General features: G+C 40.1%; 3 protein-coding genes and 1 long non-coding RNA gene across 4 annotated transcripts; all 4 read left to right on the top strand.

Annotated features, from left to right (window-relative positions):
* Positions 1–584: 584 nt before the first annotated feature.
* On the top strand, positions 585–1223 carry LOC121762272 (kirola-like). The gene is made up of 2 exons (XM_042158093.1): positions 585–705; positions 961–1223. Exons 1-2 carry the CDS (start codon positions 585–587, stop codon positions 1221–1223), a joined length of 384 nt encoding a protein of 127 aa, XP_042014027.1.
* A 1502-nt stretch (positions 1224–2725) lies between these two features.
* Positions 2726–12191, top strand: LOC121762271 (putative late blight resistance protein homolog R1A-10). Its single transcript, XM_042158091.1, has 3 exons — positions 2726–3655; positions 11158–12066; positions 12165–12191. Exons 1-3 carry the CDS (start codon positions 2726–2728, stop codon positions 12189–12191), a joined length of 1866 nt encoding a protein of 621 aa, XP_042014025.1.
* A 161-nt stretch (positions 12192–12352) lies between these two features.
* LOC121761400 lies at positions 12353–13385 on the top strand. The gene is made up of 2 exons (XR_006041977.1): positions 12353–12702; positions 13032–13385. It is a non-coding gene; the product is annotated as an uncharacterized LOC121761400 (long non-coding RNA).
* A 662-nt stretch (positions 13386–14047) lies between these two features.
* LOC121762270 (putative F-box/LRR-repeat protein At5g02930) lies at positions 14048–15346 on the top strand. The gene is made up of 4 exons (XM_042158090.1): positions 14048–14081; positions 14176–14994; positions 15058–15190; positions 15306–15346. The coding sequence occupies exons 2-4, from the start codon at positions 14176–14178 to the stop codon at positions 15344–15346; spliced, it is 993 nt and encodes a 330-aa protein (XP_042014024.1). The 5' UTR covers positions 14048–14081.
* The last annotated feature ends 3613 nt before the right edge of the window (positions 15347–18959 follow it).

Below are 18959 nucleotides of genomic sequence, written 5' to 3'. Positions count from 1 at the left end.
ATAATTAATGTACAAATCTTGGTATTTACTTTCATTGGAAGTGAAACATATACAAGTCTATCAGGAATAGATGAGTTCATGTATATTATTTATTATTAATATTTCCTTTGTTTTGTCGTTGTGAGAGTACAAATTATAATATATGTTGTTGTGAAACCTCCGCATTTTTATCTTTTAATTGGTTTTTTTATTGGATTGATTATGCATATATGTTGTTGTGAAACCATCATTAACTCTAAACAAAGTATATCACTTAATTTCATGATCGCAATCACCATTTAATTTTTATTATAGTTTAATATTTTAACCCTATATCTCTATTTCACAAATAAGATCGTAATATTGGGCAACTCATTAAAAATGTGACTATCAACAATCTAATGTGACATCCAACAACCTAGGTTTATGAATAAGTGAAAAATTGATTATCCAACAACCTAGGTATATGAATACATGTGAATCATGTCAAATGATTGAAATAATAGAGCTTGCAAACTTCATTCACATATATATAAGGACTTGACAATCAACAAGTAAATCATCCAAAATCTTGAGAGAAAATACATACATATATTTGAAGAATCATGGCAGGCCAACCATGCAAGCTTGTGGCTCAGGTGGCGTTTAAGGCCGGAGGCGATGTGTTTCATCATCTGATGTCGAAAAATCCCAAACACTTCGCCAAAGTCTGCCCTTCCAAGGAGAGTTCGGTACTTGTGGCTCAGTTATTCAATGAAAATACGTCCTTGGTAACTATATGCTTTCTCAAATTTTTGTAATTTATTTGATTCAGTCATATTAATTTCCGTTTTGACAATTATGGGACAACTGAAAAAGATAAACAAATTATGATTTTATATTTTAATTTCAAAATTTATAGTACTAATATCGTTTAAGTGACAATTATTTTTTAAAGAATAAAAACTTATAATCAGTCTTAATCTCGATCGATACACGCAGATGGGAAAGAGCAAAGATCAAAACAAGTTATAGAAGTAAATGATGAGAAGAAACAAGTAAAATTCAAAGTGATTGAAGGAGATGTTTTGGAGCTTTACAAAAACATGGTGATAAGCTATGATGTTGAGACCAAAGGAGGCATAGATTTCGTAACTCGGACTATAGAGTATGAGCTGCTCAAACCAGATAATCCACCTCCAGTAGGGCTCTTGAATTTAGGACTTGAATTATCTAAACAAGTGGAGGTTCATATTTTTGGATAAAGTAATTTCACCAAGTTAATCTATATAAAGTAAAAGTAACAACTATAGATATGTGATGCTAAAAAATGTGTGTGTGTGTGTAGTGAATAAAGCATTAGTGAATGAAATAATTAATATGTGTGTTCTTGAGGTTTTATTGTTCACTCTTTCATATTTGTGACATTATTACTTCAGTTTTTAGTGTATTATAGGAAATTAGGATTTTAAGATGAACTTAACAATTTAAAATGAAATTTTGAAAATGAACTAGGCCAATTTAAAATCCGAACTTTCTATAGTGAAACAACAAAATAACAATGATCTTATGTGTTCTCTTATAATGACCTACTAATTCTTTTTAGTTTTGCATTCTGCGTTTAGAATAAGTTGTGTTGATCACATACCATGTTAACAATCCATAAGCATCACCAAAAATAAAAATACCACTACGTAATATCGTTATTAGAAAAAGTGCCAACGAAAGTTGTAGGGAAATAACACAAGAAAATCACATCGGACAATAATCACCTAGTGCAGTACAACGAAAAGAACACAAGAAAAGCACTGGAAAACGGTTAGAGTGCCTCTTCCAAGGAAAACGATGCAATATGAAACCTCGATGCGATCACGCATGAAAACTTCATCACACAACCTTCAACAAAGAACAAACAATTCAAGCATCACGGGTTCAATGAAGTTTGTTGGTCCATGAAGCTAGATCAAGCACAAATCGGTATCTAACATAGTTTCTCTCCATCCTCTCAAACGTCTCGTTAACATATTTAGCATTCACCACCTCGAAATGTAGAGGTCGAGGGGATGAAGAGCAGGGACCGTGTCAAGGATATAGTCGAGGCTGTCGACAACCATCGCAGCCTCGTCAGAGCTGACTAGGTAGGCGTCGGCGTGCTGATGCTCCATCGCCTCCTCTCTCTTCTTATCGGAGGAGCTTATCACTGTCACGTGATGCCCCATCGCCTTCGCTATCATGACACCGAGGTGACCCACTCCGCCCAGCCCGAGGATTCCTCCTCTCACAATTCCACTGCGGTTCATGAACTGTTTCAGTGGACTGTATGCTGTCACGCCGGCGCATAATAGTGGAGCAACCTGTGCCGGTGATAGCTTTTCAGGTATTTTTATTGCAAATCTGTTGAATGACACGAAATTTTAGATGAATTTAAATGTAATTGAATATTTTAATTAACAGAGAGGAAATAATATTTTATTATATAAAGAAATGATATTGGGTTTAAATGTTCAAATCATTACCTAATAATGATATTTAAATTTTACCGCGCAGCTGGTTCGCGTTCATAGTTATTTTAGGCACCGTCTTTTACTTACTTAATTAATTAATTAAATTAAATTAACTGTTGTCAGTCTCATTTAAGTTAATGCATATTTAATGGTATTTATTATATTGATTAATCTCCTTCACAATTTGGTTTCAGTCTCTTGATAAAAACCAGAACTCATTTTTTGTTCATTTTCACATCATTTCAGTCAAATTCTGAGAAGGAATGGCTTATGCTGCAGTTGTTTCACTCTCACAGACCATAGATATCTTCCTTGATTATCATCAAAATTCCATTTCCCTTCAATTGAAAGACGCAATCACCTCCCTTCATAAACACTCTGTTTTCCTGCAATCGTTTTTCGATGAATTCCCACACAAAACCAACCCCTGGGAAGAAATCATCAGCGAGGCGACATACATGGCAGAAAGGATCATCGAGCTTCAATTATCGGATTCATTGCTCGAATCGAGTGCTGGATCGTCGAGATCTAAGCTTGAACAGAGGAGACATCAACTCCCTTACGGTTTTAATGAGCTGAAAAGAGCAACAGAGCAAATCCAGTCGATCGTTGACGAATTAAAAGGCGAGAGACGCGTGGATGGTCCCGACGACGAGCTAATCGAAATAATTTCTCGACTCCGTGAAGGGTGGACGAAAACGATCGCAATTTACGGAGAGGAAGGCGTGGGGAAAACCACTCTGGCCAGAAGCGCTTACAATGATCCATCAATTGCTGAGCATTTTGACGTCCGTGCTTGGGCCACAGTATCCAGCGAATACGATCGGCCGCGAGTGATTCGAGACCTTCTCCGATCCATGAATGTCGAGAGTTCATCTAATGATGAGGATGAACTGACGCAGACTTTATTGGAGAATGTAAGGGGGAAGAGGTATCTCATTGTGTTTGATGATATTAGGGATTTCAGAGATAGGGAAAAATTAGGGATTTTGCCCAAAGAAGGGAATGGAAGTCGAATATTGTTAACCACGAGATTGTTTATAGGTTCTAAGTTTGTAGATCTTTTTCACAAGATGAGTTTTATGGATGAGGATAATGCTTGGAACCTGCTTGAAGAAAAGATATTCAAAGGGGATCCTTGTCCTTCTCAATTGGTGTCTGCCGGGAAGATGATTGCCAGAAGCTGCAGATGGGTTCTGATGGAGTACGTACTAAACAAGCCCAACAGCAGTAAAGCCCAAGACAGAGTATCAGTTCGGCATGACTAAAGAGTATCAGTCCGGCGTGACTAAAGAGTTCAGTTCGGTACAACCAAAGAGTTCGGCCCCAGCCTACAGCTCGGTGAAAGCCAACTCATCAAGCTCTGCTCTCAGGTCGGCATCAAGCTATACTCTCAGATCGGCAAAAGCTGCTCGGCAATAATTCAGCAGTTCGGTCTCAGTATTCGACCGAACTAGGAGATAGTGGACTCATACAAGATTTCCACCTCCACTACACCGACGATCTATTTAGTGGTGTCAAGCAGTCATTAACTCATGCAGGATAGTGGACCCATGCAAGGTCGCCACGATCTCCACGACATCCACTACCTAATAAATGCTGCATGCCACGATCTTAGTTCACTGTATAAATAGAACCTAGGTCAGATAGATAAGGTCTTCTGCTTCTTCTTTTAAACTCTAAAAAAGCTCTCTAGAGAGAATATCATAAAGCAGGCCAGTGTTGTAAGCTGTAATTCGCAGATCAAGCAATACAAACCTGCCCCCATTTCTCCCCGTGGACGTAGATTTACCTCAGTAAATCGAACCACGTAAAACCTCTGTGTCGTAATTTATTTTTACGTGCATTAATTACCATCGAAAATTCGCCGCTTCATCACTGGCGCCGTCTGTGGGAAACGAAGAACCAAATTTGTGATAAAGCGAGTTTTTGATCCTCTTCTACCAAAAAAAAAAAAAAAAAAAAAAAAAATGCATACCAGATCACATAACACCCGTGCCTCCGTCCGTGATAACCATGAGGAAGCTAATCCAGCAGCCCATAGGCCTGGAAAGCAGCCTCGTGAAAAATCTACTTCCAGTTCTCACGGAGAAGGAGCAAGCCGCTCAAAAGGTCCACACACCGAGTCTTCCCAGCAGCCTGATTTGAACAAGGCTGTCAAGCTGTTCTTGGCCGAGAAGCAGGAGGAGTTCTTAACCTTCCTGCAGAAGAGCCAACAGTCGGAGAAGACAACGGCGGATTCTCCCTCCTCATCCAGACATGAAAGTCACTACCGCAGTAGTGACGTGTCTTCCAGGAGAAAGAATCCTCAACCCCGACATGTTCCTCCTCGGTACCGGAACCACAGGAGAACTCCATCTCCTCCGTACCGAAGAGATGTCGGGTTCGCCATGTACGGAGCATTAAAGACTCCATTCTCGGACGACATCACCCGGACTCCTTTGCCGCGGAACTACCGGACACCGTCAATGACTTATGACGGGCTAGAGGATCCTCATGACTTCTTGGGACGCTATCAATATAATATGGCGAACCAGGGTCTCAATGAGGTCCACATGTGCAAGCTGTTCCCCGAGTTGCTCATCGGGAACGCCAGAAGGTGGTTCGACAGCCTTCCTCAAGGCAGCATCAGATCCTACCGAGATCTCATGGATGCTTTCCACAGGAGGTTCTTTCAGAAAGCGGAAGCCCGAATCACTTCGGCTCAGCTGCTTTCTATACGTCAAGGTCGCGACGAAAAGATCAGCGATTTCCTGACGAGATTCCATAAGGAATGCCTACAAGTAGATAATCTCAATGATCTACTTGTCATCTCGGCATTCCAAAATGGAATCCTGCCCGGAGCTCTCTACAGAAAGCTCGTGGAGTGCGGTCCGCAAACAGCTCAAGAAATGTGGGACATTGCGGACCAGTTTTCTCGTGCGGATGAGGCAGACCGTCGAAAACGGTCGTTAGACAGCTCATCCCAAGGAGACAAAAGGAAGCCCGATCAAAGCGACCAGGTGCTTCCTCGCCGAACTCCTTTTGAAAGAATTCAAAGGGCACCAGTACAAGGCAGATTGGGACCACGTCTCCATCCTGAGAAGCCGCCCGCTCAGTTCGTACCATTAAACAAGTCAAGAGCGGAAATTTTCGAACTACATTCCGATATGTTCGAAAAACCAAAGCGGATGACGAAATCAGCCGCACGGCGACTTCAGGATCAATATTGCTCCTTCCATCAAACCCACGGTCACGATACCGAGGAGTGCCGAGATTTGGCTGCAGGTATTGACGTTCTTGTGAAAACAGGAACGTTAAAAAAATACCAAAGCAAGCAGCCGAAAAAGAACAAAAGGCAGAGAAGTGCGAACTGCAATCCTCAGGATCCGAAAAGACATGAGGATCCCGAAGACGACGACGAGCCGCAATACGATGGAGTAATCCTGACTATTGATGCTCTCCCAGCCGGGAAGACTAAGTCGTCCCTAAAAGCAGAACGCAGAGGTTCCAATCAAGAGGAACCAACACATAAAAGGCTGAAGAAAGACGAAGTGATTACATTTTCAGATGCCGATCCCGTCCCAGCCATCTCTCCTCACCAAGACGCTATTGTCATCCAAGCCGGGGTGGCAAACAAACTGGTCCACAGAGTATTTGTGGATACAGGAGCGTCAGTCAGCATTCTTTTTAAAGAATGTTTCGATAAAATGGAAGTGGATCCAGCTCGGCTCAGTCCGGCTCCACTTCCTCTGAAAAGTTTCGCCCAGGAGGACACCCGCCCTGAAGGTATTATCAGCCTTCCGATCACGGTGGGAAAAGCGCCTACAAGCTCCAATACGATGATCGAGTTCTTTGTGGTGAAAGCTCGGTCTCCGTACAACATCATCCTGGGGAGGGACTGGCTCAAGACAGTTCGGGCCGTTTGCTCTACTTATCACCTCACCATCAAGATTCCCACTAAAAATGGGATAGCGGTCATCCGAGGTGATCAAAAGAGAGCAAAAGAATGTCTGCAGATTGCGCTAAAAAGTGCCGAACAATCAGTTCGGCACCATCAAGCATAGCAATCACAGCAACCGGAGTCGGAGGCAAGCGAGATGACCGAAGTCACTTCAGAGCCGAACTCAATGACCGTTCAGTTATACGAAGATGATCCATCCAGAACGGTCAACGTCGGCTTCGCAGGAACGCCTCTACTCCGGGAAAAGACCATTCAGCTCCTCAAGGAGTACAAAGATGTCTTTGCATGGTCTCCGTTGGACATGACCGGAGTGCCCCCCGAGGTAATCACTCATCGGTTAAATATTGATCCTTCAATCCGGCCAGTAAAACAGAAGCAAAGACTCTTTGCGGCAGAAAGAAGCCAAGTCATCCATGACGAAGTCCGCCAATTACTAAAAGCGGATGTACTATTCGAGGTGAAATATCCTTCTTGGGTGGCCAATCCTGTGATGATCAAGAAAAAAGGAGGAGGATGGCGGATGTGCATAGATTTTACCGATCTAAACAAGCACTGTCCAAAAGATTGCTATCCCCTTCCGAATATAGATAAAAAAGTAGAAGCTTTGATCGGCTTCGAAATTTTCTGTTTTCTTGATTTATACAAAGGATATCACCAAGTGTTGATGGATGAGAGTGACGCTCCGAAAACAGCTTTCATCACCGATTTCGGCATTTTCGCTTATAAAAAGATGCCATTCGGTTTAAAGAATGCCGGAGCCACTTATCAAAGGATGGTAGACAAGCTTTTTCGGCACCTAATCGGGAAACAGGTTGAAGTGTATGTCGACGACATAGTTGTCAAAAGCAAAAGCACTTCGGAGTACGAAGACAACCTCAAATCCACTCTCGACGTGCTCCGGAAAGCCAACCTCAAACTCAACCCCCAAAAATGTACCTTTTTGGTAGATTCAGGAAAATTTCTGGGTTGTTGGGTTTCAAAGGACGGACTCAAGGCAAACCCTTCAAAAGTCCAAGTCATTCAAAACATGGCAATGCCGAAGTCCATACATGACGTGCAAAGGCTAACCGGATGTCTAGCCGCACTGAATCGATTCCTTTCCCAAGCAGCCGAAAAGCAACTGCCGTTCTTCAAAGTGTTGAAAAAAGCACCAAAGTTCGAGTGGGGAGCCGAGCAGAAAAAGGCCTTTGACGAGCTCAAAAGTTATCTAGCCGAGCTTCCTATTCTCTCTGCTCCAACCGAAGCCGAAGTAATATTCTTATACTTAGCGGCATCAGATCAAACCATCAGCGCGGTGCTTGTACGAGAAGAAGGCCTAAAGCAGTTTCCCATCTACTTTACAAGCCGAGCATTAAGAGGTCCAGAAACAAGGTATCAACCTCTGGAAAAAATTGCTCTGGCGTTAGTAAATGCAGCAAGGAGACTGCGGCCATACTTCTATGCTCACAAGGTATGTGTCTTAACCGATCTGCCTCTTCGGCAAGTTTTGACCAAGCCAGAAGCATCAGGCAGAATCGCCAAATGGGCCATAGAGCTGGGAGAACACTCGATCGAGTACCTACCTCGGAAAGCCATCAAGGGACAAGCCTTGGCAGATTTTCTTACAGAGGCCAAGTTCGATCAAGCAATCCCTGTCATTGCCGAACAGAAAAAGTCTGCCAATGCCGAACTTGCACAGCCCTTGGAATCCGAAGTAGAGCCGCCAGACTGCTGGAGCGGATTCGTAGATGGAGCTTCAAACAAGATGGGAAGTGGAGCTGGTATTTTACTCGTCGCTCCCGACGGACACGAGGTAACCTACTCACTTCGGTTCCTATTCCCCACTACTAATAATGAAGCCGAGTACGAAGCCCTCCTGGCCGGACTTCAGTTAGCGCAAAGTCTGCTCGTCAAATCTCTCAAAGTCCATTGTGATTCACAAGTCATAGTAAATCACATGTTGGGTACCAGTGAAGCCCGTGACGAGAGAATGAAGAAGTATTTGGACAAAGCGCAAAGCATCAGCCGAAGTTTCTCCTATTTTCGGATAATCCGCGTTCCCAGAGCGGAAAATAGCCGAGCAGATACCTTAAGTAAGTTGGCCTCAGATCCGAGCTCAAAGGCGGAAGAATTAATGCATCGAAGCATTGATGAAGCCGAGGTACATTCGATATCCAGCTCGCCGAACTGGATGACGCCGATCTTGCAATATCTGGATCAAGGACAATTGCCCGAAGATAAGAGAGAAGCTCGGAAGATCACGTGCCGAGCACTTCGGTACGAACTTCATGAAGGAGTCCTCTTTAGAAAGTCTTACCTCCAGCCGTTATTGCGGTGCGTAGGACCAGAAGAGACGGACTACATCCTCAGAGAAGTTCATGAAGGGTCGTGCGGTAGCCACATCGGAGCTAGAGCTTTAGCTAAAAAAGTTCTAAGATGGGGATATTATTGGCCAACCTTGGTACAAGAAGCAGTGCAGCTCGTCAAGACATGCCCGAAGTGCCAAATCCATGCAAATATCCCAAGAATGCCGCAGACCGATCTATCCACTATGCAAAGCCCTTGGCCTTTCATGCAATGGGGCATAGACATAGTGGGACCACTTCCTCAAGCTCCTCGGCAAATGAAGTTCCTAGTCGTTGCCGTGGATTACTTTACGAAGTGGGTAGAAGCTGAACCATTAGCTACGATAACGAGCTCGAAGGCATTGGATTTCGTCTGGAAGAACATAGTGTGCCGATTTGGCATACCCCACATCCTCATCTCGGATAACGGGACTCAGTTCACCGACAAGACGTTCAAGAATTGGTGCCAAGAGCTGAATATTCAACAGCGGTTCACTTCGGTCTCTCATCCACAAGCAAACGGACAAACGGAGGTAACAAATCGTATCCTGGTGAAAGGGTTAAAAGCTCGGTTAGAACAAGCCAAAGGACAATGGGTAGAAAATCTCCCTCAAGTCCTATGGTCCTACCGAACTACACCCACAACCTCCAATGGTGAAACTCCATACAGTCTGGTGTACGGCACTGAAGCCGTAATTCCGGTGGAGATCGGCGTACCCAGTCCCCGAACTCTAAATTTCTCCTCAGAAATGAATGACGACGGACTGAGAGCCGAGCTAGATCTTGCCGAAGAAAGAAGAGAATTGGCATGCATAAAAGCAGCCAAGTACAAGGAGCAAGTAGCCCGGTATTACAACCAAAGGGTGAAGAAGCTGCAATTTCAAGTGGGAGATCTCGTCCTGAGAAACAACGAAGTAAGCCGAGCAGAAAAGCTGGGCAAACTCGAACCCACATGGGAAGGTCCGTATCGGGTATCAGAAGTCCTCGGCAAAGGGTCTTACAAATTGGCTCACATGTCAGGAGAACAGGTACCCCGAACATGGCACATTTCCAACCTCAAAAAGTTCCATTTGTAAGAGACAGTCCGGTCAGTCAGTCTTGAGTCCTGTTTGCTCAATGTGCTTTATTTGGTTTACTTGGTCTTTATTTGTCTCTGTGCGTTTTGTTTGTGTGTTTTGTCTGTCTCTGTGCGTGTCGTCTCTTACAAATGTTACTGAGGTATCTTGTTCTTCGAAGACTGATCCCCTTCTTAGAACATATACAAGCTAAACAATTGTGAGTCAAAGCTTCTAAAGAGGATACAAGACCACAATTCAGCTTAAACAAGCAGTTCGTCTGAAACGAGCTGCAACAAGCCCACGATTGTGCGTCAAAGCTTCTAAAGAGGATACAAGACCACAATTCAGCTTAAACAAGCACTTCGTCTGAAACGAACTGCAACAAAAGTCCAATTCTCGCGATAAAACTTGCCTGAATTAGGACTAGGGAAAGTCCGATCCACGCGATAAAACTCGCCGAATTAGGACAAGGGAAAGTCCGATCCCCAAATTAGGACAAGGGAAAGTCCGATCCCCAAATTAGGACAACGGAAAGTCCGATCCGAGCGATAAAACTCGCCAAATTAGGACACAAACCAAGTCCGGTCAAAGAAGAGTTCACTTCATGAGACCGTGGACAAACATCAACTTACCCCATACTTTTTTCCAGAATGCCGAAGTGATTCACTTCGCTTTTCGGGGGGGGTAGTGATGGAGTACGTACTAAACAAGCCCAACAGCAGTAAAGCCCAAGACAGAGTATCAGTTCGGCATGACTAAAGAGTATCAGTCCGGCGTGACTAAAGAGTTCAGTTCGGTACAACCAAAGAGTTCGGCCCCAGCCTACAGCTCGGTGAAAGCCAACTCATCAAGCTCTGCTCTCAGGTCGGCATCAAGCTATACTCTCAGATCGGCAAAAGCTGCTCGGCAATAATTCAGCAGTTCGGTCTCAGTATTCGACCGAACTAGGAGATAGTGGACTCATACAAGATTTCCACCTCCACTACACCGACGATCTATTTAGTGGTGTCAAGCAGTCATTAACTCATGCAGGATAGTGGACCCATGCAAGGTCGCCACGATCTCCACGACATCCACTACCTAATAAATGCTGCATGCCACGATCTTAGTTCACTGTATAAATAGAACCTAGGTCAGATAGATAAGGTCTTCTGCTTCTTCTTTTAAACTCTAAAAAAGCTCTCTAGAGAGAATATCATAAAGCAGGCCAGTGTTGTAAGCTGTAATTCGCAGATCAAGCAATACAAACCTGCCCCCATTTCTCCCCGTGGACGTAGATTTACCTCAGTAAATCGAACCACGTAAAACCTCTGTGTCGTAATTTATTTTTACGTGCATTAATTACCATCGAAAATTCGCCGCTTCATCAGGTTCCATGGCTTATTGAGGTGGTTTGTGGAGTACTCGCTGCTGCTGACCAAACTGAAGCTGCGTGGGAAGATATTTCAGAAAACATCAGGTTTGCTGCGTTTGACTATGGTAACAGACATTCTCGTATACGATCCCTAGGTTATACATACTTGCCTCATCATTTAAGGCCGTGTTTGTTATACTTGGGAATCTGTCGGAAGATTCATGTTTCGAAACTTGTTAAAATGTGGGCTGCTGAGGGTTTTCTGAATGAAACTGAATGTAAAAGTGTTGAAGAGACAGGGGAAGAGTATGTGCAGGATCTTGTTCGGAGAAATCTTGTTTCGGTCTGCAGTAGAAAGTCTAATGGCAGAATCAAGAGTATCGAAATAGAAGATTTTTTCATGTTTGATTTGTGCGTAAAGCAAGGCCGTGTAGATAGTTTCAGTTTTCGTGCTGATAGCGGATTTCGCAGTAGTAACTGGCTTAAGGAACTGAAGTCGTGCCGCGGTCGTGTGAGTTGCCGTGTTGATGAGTTCTATAAATGTCCTAATTTCCTGAAAGGTGTGTATGGCTCTACTATCCGAACTTTGATGTTATACATGTCGAAGAGTCAACGAGGGTTTGGATTGTCGATAGGAAATGTTAGACTGCTGAGAATACTGGATTTGTCAAATGCTCGCCACTATGATTTGCCAAAGGGAGTGTTTGAGCTTTTTCATCTCAGATACCTAGCGTTTTATTGTGGGTTCAGTATTTCGAAAGCCATTTCAGACCTTGTGAATCTTCAAACCTTGATTATTTGTCCAAGGGAAAGTGACAGTATCTTTGCCGAATTTCCAGATGGGATTTGGAGAATGCCACAATTGAGGCATCTCCTCGTATCTTCTTTCAAGTTACCCACTCACAAAGACGCGACTTCTGCTCTGGTGAACCTGCAGACGCTCTGTAGAGTAGTAAATTTCATATGCTCGAGAGATAACCTCAAAATGGTACCAAATTTGAAAAAGCTGACTCTGCTCTATAGCTTGAGAGACATGGTGGAGGATTATGAGCTCCACAATCTTATACATCTACAGAAGCTTGAAACTCTCAAGATAGAGATGGATTGGTCTTCTGGAGAACAGCTGAAGAGCATGAGGTGTGCTTTTCCTCCAACATTGCACAAGTTGAGTTTGAGTAGTGTGAGACTTGGCTGGGATGATATAAGAACTGTTGGCTTGTTGCCTAATCTTCAAGTGCTTAAGCTAAGAAAGCACGCTTGCACTGGCGACACGTGGGAAACGAGTGAAGGAGGATTCTCTCAGCTTACCTATCTGCTGATTGACGAATCCAATCTGGAGAATTGGTTAACTCAAACCTCTCATTTCCCAAAACTCAGGTCTTTGTTGTTGCGGTGTTGTTTGCGTTTGTTAGAGGTCCCGAACGATATTGGACAAGTTCCCTCACTCGAATTGATTGAATTGGATGGGCAGAACAACTCTCTATTGCGCTCAGCCAATATGATTCAAAAGGATCGGCATAGTTTGGGAGATGATCGCCTTCAAGTTCATGTTGTTTGAAAGGTACAAAGTCTTCCGTTTTCGAACTATTATTAACACGGGTTTGCTTGCTGTTTTGAAAATCACAAACTTTGGTTGGCCCTGTCAATACTTGAGTTTCAAATTGGGGGAATAAGGCATATCTTTGGATTGTGATTTGTTATGTGATGTTTAATTTTCATCGATGTTGTGTGATATCAAGAGAACCAAAACTCTCTCCTGCTGATTTTTGTATTTAAATAATGTGGTATCAGTTGAAATTCACGTGGTTTTCAATAAGTTAGTACTATCATTTAAATGACAATTAGTAAAGAATAAAAACTTATGATTTGTCTTAATCTCGATACACGCAGATGGGAAAGAGCAAAGATCAAAACAAGTTATAGAAGTAAATGATGAGAAGAAACAAGTAAAATTCAAAGTGATTGAAGGAGATGTTTTGAAGCTTTACAAAAACATGGTGATAAGCTATGATGTTGAGACCAAAGGAGGCATAGATTTCGCAACTCGGACTATAGAGTATGAGCTCCTCAAACCAGATAATCCACATCCAGTGGGGCTCTTGAATTTTGGACTTGAATTATCTATTTATGTAAAGTAAAAGTAACATATAGTATAAATTTGATGATGCTATATTGTATGTGCATGTGTATGTTTGTAGTGAATAAAGCATCGGTGAATGAATTCAAATGAGTGTTTTTGAGGTTTTTATTGTTCACTCTTTATGTATATTATTCTTATTTTGTGTCATTATTACTTTGATCTTAGTTCATTATAAAAAAATTGGATTTTAAGATGAATTAAGCAATCTAAAATTGAACTAGTCAATTTAAAATCCGTATAATGAAACTACGAGGTAACAATGACCTTGGGTGTTCTCTTATAATAACCTACTATTTCTTTTTCGTTTTGCATTGTGCTTTTAAAATTAATTATGTGTTGATCACATATATACCATGTTCTCCCAAAGACTATATTTTAATATTATGATAATAGAAGAAAAGAAACTCTTCATTGCAACATGGATAAAAACTCAAAGAAGAGAAATTGGATTCGGATTCATTCTGATGGAAAAATAAAATTGTACTAGCTGAACCAACGTGATAATTATAATTTGATTTTACTTAGTTTCTCTCTTATTCGCATTTCTTAATTAGATTTGAGATTAAATCAATGTCTCAGCTTAGGCCCAGAAAATCAATATTAATCAAATCACATTATTTATTTATAATATATATCCCAATAGCAAAACAACTAGATATGCTCAAATATATATTTATATTTTAGGAGTATAAGTCTAGGGCACAATTTTTTATAGGCATATATATTTTCCATAGTCATCTTGGAGCTGCCGGCGAGGATCGTTTTTCCCATTCTTCTTGGATAGATCAAAGCCTCGTGGGGTAAGCATTATATGAACTTTAACATGTTGCAATTTTGTAATGATATTACATTGAATATCGAGTGGAAAGATTTATTATCATGTGTGAACTGCAGATGATGCATGAAGATAGAATCACCGATTTGCCGAGTGATATTCTCGTATCTATAATCTCTCGATTAACAATCCATGAAGCGACTTCTACTAGTATACTTTCATCTCGTTGGCGACATCTTCATGCCTACAACACTCATCTCAATTTCACAAAATATGCAATCGGTGAAATGGATCGAATCATTTACAGGAGTCAGTATGACCTAGATAGAGTAGTCAATCATGTCTTGAATTCACATAGAGGCAGTCGGATAAAAGAGTTTACGTTTGACCTTCATAGATGTGGTGTGTTTTATGAGATTGAGAGGTACTTCGAGTTTGCCCTAACTAGGAAAGCCGAAATGATTCATATTTCACCAGGCCGTCTTACATTTCGTAGACTTCCAGATAGGAATGGTCTTGAATGTCTTAAAGATCTATCTCTAATTAGCATTGAAATGAGTGATCAATACTTTCAGTTTGTGGTCTCCAATTGTCCTATTCTAGAATGTTTGACAGTTAAAAATTGTAGCAAGTTGGAAAATGTGGCAATAGTTGGCCCCTCCAAATTGAAGCGTTTGAACTTGTCTTTTCTTTCGGGAATTAGATCCATGGTGATTCGCAACGCTATTAGTTTGGTTTCTCTGACATGCTTTGAATGCAGAAGAGAATGTAGTGTGCAACTAAGTAATATCCCGAAGCTTACGAAACTCAATCTTAGAGACAGTCGTTATAGTCGAACTCAAGTTGAGTTCATTTCCCAAATGCCATATTGCATACGCGACCAACTCCAACTACTGCGCCTCTCATATGCGTACTATTCATCTTCAGATCTGTGCAAGGTAATGATGTTTTTTTTTTTGACGTTTTTTCCAAATATTAATGCATGTGATATTAATTTGCAGTTGAATCTTGAGTTGTTGAATAATTCGTGGCTTCAATTCGTAAATATGAAATATCTAGAATTGGTGATAGATAAGACGACCATACATGACTACTATTATGTTTCACGATATGCTTGTCGTTGGGTTGCAGCATGTACTTCATTAGAAAAACTCGTAATAAAGGTAAGTATTAATTTAGGTATATATATATATATATATGTTGATGCAATAGTCATTATATTTGATCATGTTATAATATTTGTTGGTAGTTTGTACCCTGGAAGATGTCGGACACGACTGGGGAAGTTGAATTCGATGCAAAAACATATGACCATCGTCGTAGGTGTGATTTGTCTGAAAAGTATTTGGAAATTTTGGGATATTCGAAATCTAAGTCAGAACGGGAAATGATTTTATACATCATCGATAATGCTACGTCTCTTCAAAAATTGATCATTGACAAGAATTGTCTCACAAATATTTGCAATATTCGGTTTTTCCGTGGGTACTGGAAATGGGTTGGATCAATTATTCTACTTCTATATTACTTCGACGCTCGTGCGTTCCATCATTGTATTGCATCAGTTGCGCCGCAAATTTTCCTTAATATTTGTTTATTGACCTTTTTTATTGTCGTCATTATATTTCAGTGATAGATATTGATTTTTATTAGTTTTTTTTGTACCTTCATTTAAATGCAATTACATTTGGGATGGTTTGTGTTGGATTATGAGATTTATGCCTTTATATTTTGCATTTTTATTCTAAAACGAGAAAACACACATACAGGGAAAAAAGACATGAAAATATTTGAATGATGTGAGTAATGTTGTTGTTTTGGATATTGTTGTTTTGGATAGACCAAAAGAAAACCGTAGTAATCTTAAATGGGACAGAATTAAAACATTACTTAAATTTATCTCAATATCCAAACAAAATTCAAATAGCTAATCAAATTGAGACAAATGTCTCCAAATCATTGGTAGACAGTAGTGAAGAGGAACGACCTCAATCTCCAATAGACATGGTCGACCAACTCTAGCTATCAAGGTCATTTACAAAAACATTTAATTCATATTTCGTCGTTTTTTATGATTTATCGGTTTTTAACTTATTAGTTTTAACCGTTGATTGGAGTGGTATGCAGCTCAAAGATAGTAGTAAATGCTTTTAATATTTTACTTATTTGTTATTATAAGCACCTATGGAGTTTACTTTTTTGTTCATATAACATTGTTGAATATTAAGTATTTTGTGTGAATCGTTTTGTAAAAATCAATATCATCACAACACAATGAGATATAGGAAAATTATTATTTCAAAATTTCAAACTGGAAATTGATCAAATATAGCTCATATATCCCAAAACAAACTTCTGATTACATCTTGCCTAAAACTCAAGAACACACTCTAGTGAATAATTATCTTACTTTGACTCAACTTGTATGTTGAGATGTAAAAAAAAGCGTACGTGTGCAATAAAATAGTGGAACTCAGGAAATGAATCATATTTTAGTTTCAGAAAAATATAAGTGAATTGAGTTAGTGAAATGTGGTATTCAGTTATCAAAATTACTAAAAGCTTAATTAATGAGACAATTAATTTCAAATAGATGAAAAATAAAATATGAAACAATTATTCTTAAAAATAAATAATTTTGGAAGAATGAATCCATTCCTTAGGTGACAAATAAAACCACCTAAGACATATAAGCATGTGTTTCTCCATTAGTGAAGAGTGAGAAGGTATAATGTGACATTTTCAAACAAGAATGTATGCCAAAATGTGGTGTATGTGATGAAGTGGCATCCCATGATGGGTGGATGGGCATGCCTTGGCCATGACAATGATGATGACAGCACGATTGCGTAGGAGCAAAGAGGCAACATGATTATAGCATCATAATGTGGAAGATGATGCATTGTGATTATGACAATTTCCCAACAAAAGCTAATGTATGTCATATCATTTTTGTTAAGCATCATTTAATGTTCAAGGGTGGGAGCATGCAAGCAATGATGACCGATTCATATACATAAATTATCGTTTTTGTTGCTCAACTTTTTATGTCAAGGGATTATATGAGTTTTAACTTGGCATATTGTAAAAGATTTGAACTTGTCTTGGATTACTAGCTTTTGTTTCCATGGATCCCTCCTAATTATATTGAATGCATATAACCTTATTTACATGTTAGCTAAAAACAATGTCACGTCAAAAAACAAAAATCATGAGTTGAATACAATACGAAATGTTGTCGTCAGTATTACAAGATAGGGGCGATGCGATAATAATAGTTGGGGCCCTAATATTGATATGCATGTATCCTTAATCGTTAACATTCAAAAAAGAACACTGAAAGATTTTTTGATATAATAAAAATACGCTCAATCTATCAAAGATAGTGAGTAATAGTTTAAATATATAAATATATATACCTATAGGATCTTGTTAGGTTGAGATTTTTGGGCCTAATTGAGAACTAAGATGCATTTTCAGCCACTCATTCAGAATTTTCGCGCGATGTCAACTACCGAGACATTATGTCAACTAGGGGGCATAATTGTCATTTTCGCGCGATGTCAACTATAGAGACATTATGTCAACTGCGATGTCAACAACAAACGTTATTTATGTCAACTACGATGTCAACAACAAACGTTATTTATGCCAACTATTATGTCAAAAGCAGCATTTTACAAATAATTAATGTCAACAATAAATATTTTCATGTCGACGACCTATATTATTTATGTCAACAACAACATTTTACATATAATTAATGTCAACAACAATGTTTTACATATAATTTATGTCAACAACATTTTTCATAAAATTTATGTCAACAACAAACGTTATTATGTCAACGGGCTATATAATTCATGTCGAGAATAAATATTTTTATGTCAACGACCTATATAATTAAAGTCAACAGCAACGTTTTACATATAATTAATGTCAACAGCAACATTTTACGTATAAAGTATGTCAATAACAACATTTTACATATAATTGACATTGTATATATGTAGTTGACAATTGTATATATGTAGTTGACATGTATTATATATGTAATTGATACGGATTGTATATATAGTTGACATTACATATGTGTAGTTGTTATAAATTTTATATGTAGTTCACATGGATTATATATATAATTGACATTGTTTTCGTACTCAACAACAAACATTTTCATGTCAACAACTTATATAATTTATGTCAACAATAATATTTTAGGCAATATCACAAGCCCCTTATCTAAACAACTCACAAATTCCAGCAACACAATCGAATTAAAAACTGCATCCATATATTTAACAAATTAATCGTGATTGTTGGACGTCAAATAAATCATGTTCTCAAATTCATCTACATATTTAACAAATTCATCTACAAGTTCAAAGCGGGACCCACAAACCTGAAGAGAATCCATCCCGAATCACGATGAAGATGGAAGCGTAGGCGAATTTGTTGAGCCAAAACAGCAACCCCTTCTCGCCGACATACAGCCCCACCGCTTTCTCACTCAAGCTCATCGATTCCCAATCCTTTGGCGCTTGCTTTTTCGCTGCCGCTCTGCCGCCGCCGCCATCGCCTTCCTCCTTCGCCTTGAGCTGCATTTGAATCGGATTTCTACGATCTCCGCCTTCCAATTCACTGCCGCTCTGCCGCTCATGAACGTATCTAACATGCACTCAAAACACAACCAAGCAAAATCGAACCAGAAAATGCCCAATTAAAACCTCAATTCCCAAAATCGAAATTGAACCGAGCACCGGAGATCGCCAATTTACCTTGTCAAGCCTCTCGCCACCGAGATTCGTGCTTTTGAGCGCCTTCTTCCCGGCAACAATGCAGTACCGCAGGTAATCCTCCAGCCTCCGGTCGCTCTTGTCGTCGATGTAGCCCTCCGCGTGGA

Source organism: Salvia splendens, chromosome 13 (genome assembly GCF_004379255.2).
Source record: "Salvia splendens isolate huo1 chromosome 13, SspV2, whole genome shotgun sequence".
Lineage (NCBI taxonomy): Eukaryota > Viridiplantae > Streptophyta > Magnoliopsida > Lamiales > Lamiaceae > Salvia > Salvia splendens.
The sequence above is the reverse complement of the archived record's forward strand: the minus strand, read 5'-3'. Positions and strand labels throughout refer to the sequence as shown.

Bases quoted from the DNA above. Each gene is read 5' to 3' on its own strand.
- LOC121762271 (XM_042158091.1), top strand. From the start codon at position 2,726: ATGGCTTATGCTGCAGTTGTTTCACTCTCACAGACCATAGATATCTTC. The intron at 3,656-11,157 runs GTTCTGATGGAG...CCGCTTCATCAG, and splicing joins TTGCCAGAAGCTGCAGATGG to GTTCCATGGCTTATTGAGGT. The intron at 12,067-12,164 runs GTGAACCTGCAG...TCTGCTCTATAG, and splicing joins AAGACGCGACTTCTGCTCTG to CTTGAGAGACATGGTGGAGG.
- LOC121762270 (XM_042158090.1), top strand. From the start codon at position 14,176: ATGATGCATGAAGATAGAATCACCGATTTGCCGAGTGATATTCTCGTA. The intron at 14,995-15,057 runs GTAATGATGTTT...ATTAATTTGCAG, and splicing joins CATCTTCAGATCTGTGCAAG to TTGAATCTTGAGTTGTTGAA. The intron at 15,191-15,305 runs GTACTTCATTAG...ATTTGTTGGTAG, and splicing joins TTGTCGTTGGGTTGCAGCAT to TTTGTACCCTGGAAGATGTC.
- LOC121762272 (XM_042158093.1), top strand. From the start codon at position 585: ATGGCAGGCCAACCATGCAAGCTTGTGGCTCAGGTGGCGTTTAAGGCC. The intron at 706-960 runs GTTCGGTACTTG...CGATACACGCAG, and splicing joins AGTCTGCCCTTCCAAGGAGA to ATGGGAAAGAGCAAAGATCA.